At 39.0% G+C, this 12,658-nt stretch overlaps 1 protein-coding gene across 1 annotated transcript in view; it reads left to right on the top strand.

Moving 5' to 3' along the window:
• The window catches only part of nav2a (neuron navigator 2a), a 260,418-nt gene that overhangs the window by 231,378 nt on the left and 16,382 nt on the right, over window positions 1-12,658 (top strand). Inside the window, exons 26-31 of the mRNA XM_061974799.1 lie at window positions 214-401; window positions 9,331-9,503; window positions 9,580-9,733; window positions 11,978-12,164; window positions 12,322-12,422; window positions 12,526-12,621. Of these exons, the coding sequence (XP_061830783.1) occupies window positions 214-401; window positions 9,331-9,503; window positions 9,580-9,733; window positions 11,978-12,164; window positions 12,322-12,422; window positions 12,526-12,621 (899 nt within the window). The remainder of the gene's footprint in view (window positions 1-213; window positions 402-9,330; window positions 9,504-9,579; window positions 9,734-11,977; window positions 12,165-12,321; window positions 12,423-12,525; window positions 12,622-12,658) is intronic.

The raw sequence follows: 12,658 nt of genomic DNA, 5'->3' as shown, positions 1-12,658 counted from the left end.
TTAGGACCAAAACCCTTAAAACAAGTAAAAGACTCTAACATAAAATCTGCTTAGTGAGAAGAATTATCTTATCAGGCAGAAAATAAGCAAATATCACCCTTACTTGAGATATTTAATCTTACTTAGATTTCAGTTTTTGCAGTGTATGGCGTCAAAACGGTGCCAAAATCTGTGTGCATAAACCTACTCTAATCAATTGTGTCTGTCTTTCAGCAGGGAGTAACGGCAGCCTCCACCATCAGCAGCAGCAGCAGCAGCAGCATCAGCAGCCAGACCTGCGCATCAGGAGGCAGCACTCCTCCGACAGTGTCAGCAGCGTGGCCAGCGCCACCAGCCACTCCAGTGTGGGCTCCAACATGGACGTAGATGCTAAAAATAAGAAGAAAAACAAGAAGAATTGGGTAGGATATCACACACAAATGGATCTAAAAAAAAACTTGAGTGTGCGATTAGTTACAGACAAGCAGCCTGACGGACAAATCATGTTAATTTTGTCTTTGTGTTGATCTTGCATGTTTCGTCTCATCTTCAGACATCTTTATCTGGGGAAAAGGTGAAGGCTAACTTAGATTTAGATTGTATAGCAAGTGTGTTAGTCATTTGCAGGTCAACATTTTGAGGCATAAGCTGACAATTTGAAGAACTACTCTTTTATAGTATCTGCTAGGGGTGTACCGATCTGATACTGATATCCGATGTCTGTCCGACATCAGCAAAAATAGGTATTGGATTATATCGGCCAAACGTCCAATACAAGCAGTCTGTTCTTCCACTATCATGTCTTCTTCCTATCTTGGTAGACAGATGACAGGTTGTCTCCATTTGAGAGTTTTTTAATAGTCTTTAATTCAAAACAATGTAAAGCGAAACATTCAGAAATAAAGTATGTTAATATAACTTACATGAGATTTAAACATTTTTGAATTAAGATTTTTAATTGTTTACTTTTAATTTCCCCTTGGGGATTAATAAAGTATTCTGATACAAAATAACATCTCGGTAACGTTCCAACGTTAAAGAAATGCATTTAAACAAATGTGCTAGCTCCATGCTAATTTACATGACATTCTCCATTTACATGCTACTGATTAGCATTAGTGCCTTTACATGGCGATTTCAACACCTCCAAATTTGATGCACTAAGAAGCACGTTACAATCACACTGCTAATATGTAATAATTGTAATATTTAAAAGTACATATAGGTGCACAAAAAAATTTGATTCACATCCAAATCTTGATTCTTATTCATCCTGATTTTAAATCAATTCATAATTTTAATAAATCAACTAAAATAAATAGTTCAATAAGTAACTTTTGTATATACTGTATATAAGAATAATTGTTTTAGGCCATCTCCGTGTAAGCAGAAGGAGCTTTTCTAATCTCTAACCAGTTTCCTTATAATTATCATACCAAATTAATACATCGGTTTGAATCGGGAATTGTGTTGAATCGAGAATTGATTATGAATCAAATCGTCTTCCCCAGGAATCGGAGTCGGATCAATTCGTTAGGTGCCTAAAGATTCACACCCCTAGTACTTTATAGGGATCAACAAAAAAACAAGACAGGCACTCTAAACTTAAAAGCAAAGACTACACTGCAAAAAGTCAGTGTTCAAAAACAAGAAAAAAATATACAGAAATTAGGGGTATTTTATTTGAACTAAGCAAAATTATCTGCCAATAGAACAAGAAAATTCGACTTGTCAAGACTTTCCAAAACAAGTAAAATTAGCTAACCTCAATGAACCCAAAAATACCTTAAAATAAGTATATCTTCACTAATAACAAGTGCTCTTTTCTTGGTAGAAAAAAAAGAGACCTTTTTGCTCAATATGTTGAAAAATATTCTTAAATTAAGTAAATGCTAGTGCCATTATCTTGACATAATGATATGCATCATGATTTTTTTTTTCATGCTTGAAGTAAGAAATTATTACTTTAAAAAAGTAGTTTTATACTGGTGAGTGTTAGTGACACAGCTTTGCATCAGTTGATATTCTAGTTTCAAGCATGTTTTACTCAATATAGGTCATAAAATCTCAGCAACAAACTGTAATATCTTACTGAGATAATTTAGGTCCAAAACCCTTAAAACAAGTAAAACACTCTAACATAAAATCTGCTTAGTGAGAAGAATTATCTTATCAGACAGAAAATAATCAAATATCACCCTTATTTGAGATATTTAATCTTACTTGCTTGACACTCAGCATCAAGGGTTGGAATTGGGGGTTAAATCACCAAAAATGATTCCCGGGCGCGGCCACCGCTGCTGCCCACTGCTCACCTCACCTCCCAGGGGGTGATCAAGGGGATGGGTCAAATGCAGAGAATAATTTCGCCACACCTAGTGTGTGTGTGACAATCATTGGTACTTTAACTTAACTTTAACTTAGATTTCAGTTTTTGCAGTGCACTTCCTGACAATGGCAGACACACCTCGGACAAACTGAAATGAAGGCATATTTGTAAACGAGTCTCCGGCATGCAGAGCCCACATCATCACAACAACATATCACTTAATTAAGCCTTTTCTAACATTCTACACTACAAAATAGGTATAAGTATGTATTATATGAGCCGATATCGGACTAAAGTCAAGGCTCCAATATCGGTATCGTATACACTGCAAAAAGTCAGTGTTCAAAAACAAGAAGAAAAAAATACAAAAATTAGGGGTATTTTATTTGAACTAAGCAAAATTATCTGCCAATAGAACAAGAACATTTGGCTTGTCAAGACTTTCCAAAACAATTAAAATTAGCTAACCTCAAGGAACCCAAAAATACCTTAAAATAAGTATTTTCTCACTAATAACAACTGTACTACTATATGAGTACGTATTTTCTATTGTTTCATTGGAAATAAAACAGCAAAGTCTATTTGGCTGTCATCTGTTTTAATATGAGACACAATTGTGTCAAAGTCATGATTTTTTTTTTATGCTTGAAATAAGAAATTGTTACTTTAAAAAAGTAGTTTTATACTTGTGAGTGTTAATGACACAGCTTTGCAACAGTTGATATTCTAGTTTCAAGCATGTTTTACTCAAAATAGGTCATAAAATCTCAGCAACAAGCTGTAATATCTTACTGAGATCATTTAGGACCAAAACCCTTAAAACAAGTAAAACACTCTAACATAAAATCTGCTTAGTGAGAAGAATTATCTTATCAGACAGAAAATAAGCAAATATCACCCTTATTTGAGATATTTGATCTTACTTAGATTTCAGTTTTTGCAGTGTAGGAAGTGAAAAAATTGTATCGGCACACCCCTATTATGCACCAACTAATGAAAAACTGTAGACATCAGAACATCTTTTTGGCCAGCAAATGACTATAGTGCTCATTATGTAGTTTTTATCAGTCACAAGTTCATTATTAATGAGGATTATACAGGATAAAAAAAAATCAAGACTTGAGATAATAATTCTCTCTTTTTTTATTACCTGAAGAAATTCTTGTGCACCGGAGGACAAATGAGAGACGAAGATGTATGCAATCTTTAAATGCATCCTTTCTGTCGTCACCCTGTGTTTGGTGTTAGCTATAGCTGTGTGGTCAGACCCTGGTCCCGATGTAGGCGGAGCTCCCTGCTGCTTTGTGCTGGCGGTGTTAAAACATGTGTCGAGTTTCCAGTTTTAGGTGACTGTGATAATAAACCGCTCCTCCTCCCCCTATATCTGTGTGTTTGTAGTGAGCTTAGCACCATGCAGGTGCTCATGCCCGGTGAAATGCTGAGTGCATGGAGTTCATAATGGCCCGAAAAGCCCTTTAATGTCACGGTGCTTGCATTGTAGCTGCCAGAACGTCCACAATCTGCTTTCCACCTGTCGTGCTGTGCTGTGTATGTCTCTTCATAACACGCCCACGTGAACATGTGCTGTTTTGTCTCTCTGTCTTCATTTGCTTCGCTTCATGTGGCAGGTCTACGAGGTAAGATTAGTGCACCCTGCTAACGAAAAAGAAAAGAAAGCAGCCTAACAACCCTTTTAGGTTACTAACCTATTTTCCTTTCTTAGAGCACTCTCCCTTTCCTAAACACTGCTTCCCCTTGCACACACACACACTCCTCTTCTAGTTCTTTTTAAGGAAAAAAGCATTCTGAAATACTCTCAGCAAGGTTGGTTGGGTCCAATCGGTGTTAATAGTCTTTAATAGAATAGAATAGAGTTTTATTGTCGTTATTACAGTGAACAGGTTCAAAGAACAACAAAATTGGAGCAGATCCCCTAAGGTGAATACACAATAATTTAGTAATATAAATAGTAAAAAAAGAAGATATGTGTCTATTAGAGATGCGCGGATAGGCAATTATTTCATCCGCAACCGCATCACAAAAGTCGTCAACTATCCGCCATCCACCCGAACTAACATTTAATCAAAACTGCACCCGCCCGCACCCACCCGTTGTTATATATCTAATATAGACGATGCAAGGCATTAGTGAGGTTATAAAGCTTTTGCCTGTTAAAGAAAGGAGACTGATCCAATGGAGCAGAGACATTCAATGCGTGCCACGCTGTCACGGCCCAGACGCACACCAGTGCGCAATCATCTGGGAGCCGCGCTGAGCACACCTCCAAGCGCGCTCGCGCCACTCAAACTGCTGCAGGCAGCTGCGTTCTATCTTGTTTTAACATCCTGTGGCACTCTTCTGGGATCACGGCGGACGAAACTGCTCATGCTCAGGGTGTTTGTGGAGGTTCGGGGTTTTGCACAAATGTGATGCACCATGTTAGATGTCCCAGTTTTGTGACTGTCGTAGACATAAACAGCGTCGCAGCTCTTGCAAATCACGTAGCCAGCATTACTATCATCCTGATTTCCAACCTCATAAAAACGAGTCCACGCTGAACTTTTCTGGCCTTTTTTTCCCCTGGTCTTTAGTATTCCCTTTTTTAGTTTGTCGCGTACCACGTTTGCTGCCGGCGTTGCCATCTCTTTTTTTTTTCTTCTTCTGTTGTGGCATATGCTGCAGGTGCCTGCTCGTTTTTCGTATGTGGGTAACAACATTTAACTATGCATGTATATTTCCGAATTGGTTTAACTGCCACCCGCCTGAATCTATTTAAAATCTAATTTTTTTTATTTCAACCGCCCGAAACGACCCGCGGATAAAATCTTTTTTTTTTTTTTTTCAACCGCCCGACCCGCGGATAATCCGCGGACTCCGCGGTTGTGTCCGCAAACCGCGCATCTCTAATATGTATATATCCACACACATGCACATATGCATATATATATATATATACATATACACATATAACATTATTGCACATTATAGTCCGAAAAAATAAAAAGACATGACACATGAGGACATGACGGACACATTGTGCTCACTCAGTGCCTGTTTAATGCAACTATGGCTCTTGGGTAAAAACTGTTTTTTAAGTCTATTTGTGCCCGCTTTTAGCACCCTATAGCGTCTGCCCGAGGGTGTTAGTTCTAGGTGGCAGTGCCCGGTGTGGGATTTGATCATCTTACTCTAATGTGGACTTTTACAAAAAAAATTTAACTCTTCATTTTACCAACTGAGGGCATAATCTACTAAGATCCAAAATAACAAGTGCTAAACAGCGCACTTTTTTTTCCCTCAAAACTCGACAGTGCGCCTTATAACCCGGTGCGCCTCATGTAAGGAATAAGTTTGGTTGAGCTTACCCACCTCAAAGCAATTTTATTTGGTACACGGTGTAATGATAACTTTGACCAGTAGATGGCAGTCAAACATAACAGATAAGTGTAGGCTGCACCGTTTGATGTGCTTCCACATTAGAGTATTATTATGGTGTGTGTATAAGGTAAGACATATTATCTGGCGTTTTGTTTCGCAATATTATGCAAAAGCAACTTTTCTTACCTTCTGATACCTGCTGATCTGTATTTGGGATCTGCATGAATCCTGAAGATTTGCGGCTGTCCGCCTTTGTAGTCTGTGCTGACGCCGTAGTCGATAAGCTTCTTCTTTTTCTCTATCTTCTTGTTATGGGACTTTCACCCTCCACTGTTGCCATTTCTAATATAAAGTAGCGTAAAGTTCTTACTTATATCTATCAGTAAACTCGCCATGAAAGCGCTAAAACATACCGGTGTAGTGAGTTTATATTATTCACCCAAGGAACCTTAGTTATTAGAGTTCCGGTCGGACGGTTTTTCATGGGATTTTTCGGTGTTGTTGTTTACGGATGAGGAGATGCTGCTCCGTTATTGATTGAAGTAAAGTCTGAATGGCATTAAAACAGTTAGCTCCATCTTCTGACACTTCTTCCACTCCCGTCCTTAAACGCTACACTGCTTCAACAAAGCCGCTGCCGAAGGTGAGCCACGTAAATAAGACCGCCCACAAAACGGCGCATCCGGAAGCGACTGTCAGAAAGCGGCTTGAATATGATCTGTAAAACATAATCTATGCAACATTTTGACCAAAGAACTACAATTACATGTTATGTAGACCACAAGGGAGTGTTTTTAATTTAGAAAAAAACAATTACAATATGACTTCTTTGATGCGCCTTATAATCCGGTGTGCCTTATAAATGGAAAAGATCAAAAATAGTCTATTCATCGGCAGTGCGCCGTATATGGTCCAGAAAATACGGCATTATTAGTGGGCGTGTTGCGTGCAATTGATAAAAAGTGCAAAAATACCACAGACTGCCCTATTTAAAGGGGACTTATTATGCAAAACCAAATATTCTTCACTGTTTTTGCGTATTTGGAATCTGCAAAGGTCCCGAAAATTTGAAATCAAACCATGGAGGCATATATATAACAATCTCGCCTTCCATCATACTTCCTCCAAATGAGCCGTTTGGAATTTGCCCCAATTATGACATTGTTTCCAATTGTGACATCAGCGGATATCTCCATATATGGTAGAAATTTAATCAAAGGGGTTTACGCGAGTTCGCTATTGTGGTCCGACGTTGTAGTCAATAAGATCATTCTTTTTTGCTGTCCTCTTGTTGTGGGGCAGACTGGATGTTGCCATTTCTAACACAATTTCGCGTATAGTTCTAACTTTTATCTGTCATTAGACTCAATATGGAAGCACTAAAAACTACAACTTGGCTGAACGGGGAGAAGATGCTGTCCAAGTGGAGACACGTAAATAAGACCGCCCACAAAAAGGCGCATCCGGAAAAGACGATCGGTCAGAAAGTGGCTTGAATGCGGACTGTAAAACATTATATATGCAATATTTTGACGAAAGAACCACCATTACATGTTATGTAGACCACAAGGAAGTGTTTTATTTGTAGAAAAAAAGGATTTTTCGTGTCATCATGGAGACATTTTTAATGCACATTCATGTCATCATGCTTCAACCTGTAATGTTTTGTTATGTTGTGAACATGACGCAGCACACAACTAACCACAACCTTTTTGGGCATTGAGAATGACGATCGAGACAATCGAACCTATTTTTAGCACGCCACAGGTGTGCTATGGAATGATCCAGAAGCAAGAACATGCAAGCTGCGAAACTTTTTTTTAATTTACTGTATGTGAAACAACAAACCCTGTTACCCTTTGGGGAAATTCAAGTCTAATTATTTTCAAAGCCAAACAGGACATAAAAGTTTAAGTGTAAAAATATTTTGGATTCATAAATGTAATGGGGTTTTTTTTAACCCTTTTTTAAGACCTTTTAATGAGATATTGTCATAGGTTTAAGTATTAAAAAACATTACATGTTTGGTATTTTTGTTTACGGCTGAAGGGCTGATTGAGATTTTTGAGCAAAGCATAGGAGTAAAGAGAAAAAAAGTAAAAAAAAAGAATCCACAATGTTTTAATTCCCTTTGAAAAATATAGGACTTTTACAACATGTCCTGTTTAACTTTGGGGTACTGTTGAATAAGATAATAAGTTGTGCACCCGTGAAAAAATGAGACATTGAAATTAAAAATTTACCATGAAAGATTATGAAAAATGTGGTATCACAACAACATGGCCAAATACAGGAAAAACTTACTTAAAGGACACAAAAGTCAGCCTTTGTCTCTTGAAGGTAAAAAAAAAAAACTTATGAAAAAGAACATTGGACATGTGTTTAATTGTATTTGTATTTATGGATTGTATATTTTAAAAAATCCAATCAACAAATGTTTAAAAAAAACAAAAACATGAAACTGCTTTTTCAAAATCAGTCCTTAAGTCTGCACACGATCTTAGTGGATCAGCTTTGCATGTGCTTGCAAGTTTGCACGTACAAATATACATGAAAACAGTCCTACAGACATCACACATGGGACGGTTTAGTAAGTAAAAGTAGTTTTAGTTACATTGTAAAATTGACAAACGTTGCTTGGAGTGATGAATGAAGAATCCTTTCGAGCAAAAACACTACGGACGAATACTCGCGGTTCAAGGAAAGAAACACAAAGTACATTTTCAACCCGAAGCACCTGCAGTGAGCGAACTCGTCCAAAAGATGACACCATAACACAAACAATGACACACCTTTTCGGCGTCCTTGTCGGCGTTCTATGAAAACTATTTGTTGAACACAAAACAATATGCCAGTTAGTGAAGAAAAATCCTTAAATTGGCCGCACCGTTTTACAAGCCGCAGTTTCAAAGCGTGGGGGAAAAAAAGCAGCGTCTTGTAGTCCGGAAAATACGGTATATCAGTAAGAGGATGAGAGTATCCCAGTGTGATTTTCTCCTTAACTTCTTAAGGCCCAAGCTGTTTGTTTACATGCTTTTTTTAATTTCTCTTTGCTATTAGGGCTTATTGGACCCTAATTAGAATAAAAACTAAAAATCATCTTTTGATATGATGTACTTAGTCCATAAGTACACAAACGTGTACTTCATGTGTAGCTACTTGCTAATTTTTATTTTTACACTTTTTTTCCCCCCAAATTCCATTGTATGTTATACTCTTCTGACACCACCAGATAGCAGTATAAGTGTTCACATAAGCGGCATAAGACCCCAATTCAGTAGTGTACACAATTTTGGAAATAAGAGCTAAAAGGTGCTGTCCACATGCGCACCACTAAGGCCTTTAGAGCCAAACTCACTTAACAAACACACACTGTACATACCGTGCAACCAACTTCCTGTTGTAATGGCTTCCGTTGAAGCAAAACTTGACAGTTTTCACTCCATTGACCGTAAAATCCTTCCCAGCCATTGTTTGTGTTTAAAGGTGACTTTCAAGTTGAGACAGTCTGTCTGACTCACGACTTATTCACAGCCAATTTCCTCTTCTTTTCCCGGCATGACCCCGCGCCTCTTTTCTACCGTGTTTCTGGAGAGTTTCCAAACCTACTCAGCAATTTCCTCTCTCTGTCGTCCTACCTGCAGCTGCGAAGCTCCTTCAAACAGGCCTTCAGCAAAAAGAAATCTCCCAAATCAGCCTCATCCCACTCCGATATCGAGGAGATGACCGATTCCTCTCTGCCTTCCTCCCCGAAGCTGCCTCACAACGGCACTACCGCGACCAACCACATGCTCAGGAACACCCACTCCAACACGCTGTAAGTATTTGCGCACGAGAGTTCGAAGTGCACCGCTTTTGCGTCGTGTTTTTTAGATCACGGTCTGCACGCGCAGGTTGTCGGAGTGTTTGGACAGTGAGGCGGAGACGGTGATGCAGCTGCGGAGCGAGCTCAGGGAAAAGGAGATGAAACTGACTGATATCCGCTTGGAGGCGCTCAGCTCCGCCCATCAGCTGGACCAACTCCGAGAAGCCATGAACCGCATGCAGGTGGGAGGACACACACGAGCAAGTCACTCACAAATACTCACAAAGGCGACAACTTTAGGCACATGAATGCGCTGTATGAAAAATGATGGAATTACAAAGGTAACAATAAGTATTCATTTAGATATTGTTATATATGTGTATATGTATGTACAGTATATATATATATATCCACAAAGTTCAGTGAGTGTGACATGTTTATGGACTTTTTGTGCTGGTTGAATTGTTTTGTCTGTGCCATGACTAGGGAAGGTTGTTTGGGTTGGTTTATTTAAGTAAATGAAAGTACACTTCATGGTCACTGGCCTGAGTCACTCCCAATGTCCTCATATGTGTATATGTATGTACAGTATATATATGTGTATATATATGTAGATACATATATATGTAGATACATACATATATATATATATATATATATATATATATATATATATATATATATATATATATACACACACACACACACACATACATATATATATATATACACACACACATATAAATATATATATATATATATATATATATATATATATGTATATATATATATATGTGTGTGTGTGTGTGTGTGTGTGTGTGTGTGTGTGTGTGTGTGTGTGTGTGTGTGTGTGTGTGTGTGTGTGTGTGTGTGTGTGTGTGTGTGTGTGTGTGTGTATATATATATATATCCACAAAGTTCAGTGAGTGTGACATGTTTATGGACTGTTTGTGCTGGTTGAATTGTTTTGGCTGTGCCATGACTAGGGAAGGTTGTTTGGGTTGGTTTATTTAAGTAAATGAGAGTACACTTTATGGTCACTGGCCTGAGTCACTCCCAATGTCCTCAAGATGGCGACTAATAAGCACCTATATAATCACCAGATATATTTTAATGTAATATGTAAACACCCTGTCCGGCTAGATTGCATGTTGCACTCGTGCTGTCTCGCGGGCCAAATTGAAGATGCCGGCGGGCTGCAATTGGCCTGCGGGCTGTAGTTTAGGTATTCATTTAGATATTGTTATATATGTGTATATGTATGTTCAGTATATATATATATATATATCCACAACGTTCAGTGAGTGCGACATGTTTATGGACTTTTTGTGCTGGTTCAATTGTTTTGGCTGTGCCATGACTAGGGAAGGTTGTTTGGGTTGGTTTATTTAAGTAAATGAAAGTACACTTCATGGTCACTGGCCTGAGTCACTCCCAATGTCCTCAAGATGGCGACTAATAAGCATCTATAAAATCGCCAGATATATTTTTATGTAATATGTAAATACCCTGTCCGGCTAGATTGCATGTTGCACTCGTGCTGTCTCGCGGGCCAAATTGAGGATGCCTGCGGGCTGCAATTGGCCTGCGGGCTGTAGTTTGGACACCGTTGATCTAACTTTCCCGACAGGACAGCCAGTTAACATCTAAATGTCCTCCAAAAGGCACACAAGTTTGGACTTTTCTTCTATTTTAGTCAAGTCATTTACAAAAGATAAACATTGTAGGCTACTAGGAGCTAGCAGCTACACAACATCTAAGCACACAAGATAGACATACGTAATAAGGGTCCTAACTGAACAATATCGCCGTCCAAACACAACATTTGTTAATATAAACAAGTACATATTATTTACAGATACGTATACAGTAACAAACGTGTCCGCATCATTCAATTTACTGCGTCATGAGCTTAACCTAATAAATTATTGTGACCACTTTGTGTAACCCAAAAAAACACTCCACTTCAACTTACTTGAAGACAGCATTAGTCCATTCCAGACGGTTAATAACAAATAGGTTAGTCGTTTTCATACTTACCATTGTTCTCTGTTTAAATAAGATCTGCTTTTTAATACTTCTCATTCGGAACTGTTGTAATGAGAAACTGTATATCTTTTGTACCATATTGTAACTCTTATGCATGTTCAAAATAAATTAAAACCATGACCAAGTAATTTCATGAACATTCCACACTATCAAATCATACAATTATGTAGTATTCGTGCTGATATCGTATTGGATCAATATCGGTATAGAATTCTCAAGGATTCATCAATCTCGTATCTGAAGATGAAAGTTGTTTTTTTATGTGAATATTATTCTAGTGTTGCGACATTTCAAGTCAAAGTTCCGGTATGGGCAATACTGGCCCTGTATTTACGTGGTATCAGATCGATACCAAACTTCCCAGTATCGCCCACCCCTACTTAGTTCACGCTGCGTTCCAACAGTCAACGAGCATGTCTCTTATTGTGTGCTCGCAGGTGGAGATTGAAAAGCTGAAGTCAGAGAACGACCGTCTGAAGCTGGAGACTCAGGGCAGCAGGACAGGCTCGCAGGTCTCCATCTCCTCCTCGCCTCCCCCTCACACACACGGCCAGGCGCCGGGGTCCAACGCGGGGCTCTCCCAGCACAGCCTCAACCTCGCCACTAGCGAATCCACCAGTCTGGGTAAGATGCACGGCAACATCAACGGAAAAGTGACATCCCTGATTTATGAGATCTCGTAAGATTGTGCAAGTGTACCTAATGTTGTGGACCTTGGCTGTTAATTCATCAAAACGAGGGATAAAAACAATACAGGACATGACATTGGTGTTATTTTCAGACATGCTGTTGGACGACACAGGCGGGGAGGGTGCAACGAGGAAAGAGGGTCGTCTGGTGAAGATCATTGTCAGCCTTGATGAGGACTGTGTGTGGGGGGAGGTAAGACGTCCGTGAAAAGCAAACTCTTGTTTGTGGGTTTTTTTACGTTTAACGTACAAACTGCCCGTGTCGTGGTGGAACTAAGTGTGTGTCTCGATTGCAGGAGGCTCGGTGTCGGAACTTTCTGATCGGGTGCATCGGCGTCAGCGGTAAAACCAAATGGGACGTGTTGGATGGAGTAGTCCGCCGCCTGTTCAAGGTAAACACATCCAGAATGACTTAGAGGGGAACTGCGC

The sequence above is a fragment of the Nerophis lumbriciformis genome, linkage group LG15, assembly GCF_033978685.3.
Source record: "Nerophis lumbriciformis linkage group LG15, RoL_Nlum_v2.1, whole genome shotgun sequence".
In the NCBI taxonomy this organism is placed as follows: Eukaryota; Metazoa; Chordata; class Actinopteri; order Syngnathiformes; family Syngnathidae; genus Nerophis; species Nerophis lumbriciformis.
This window is presented reverse-complemented; position numbering and strand designations above follow the sequence as displayed.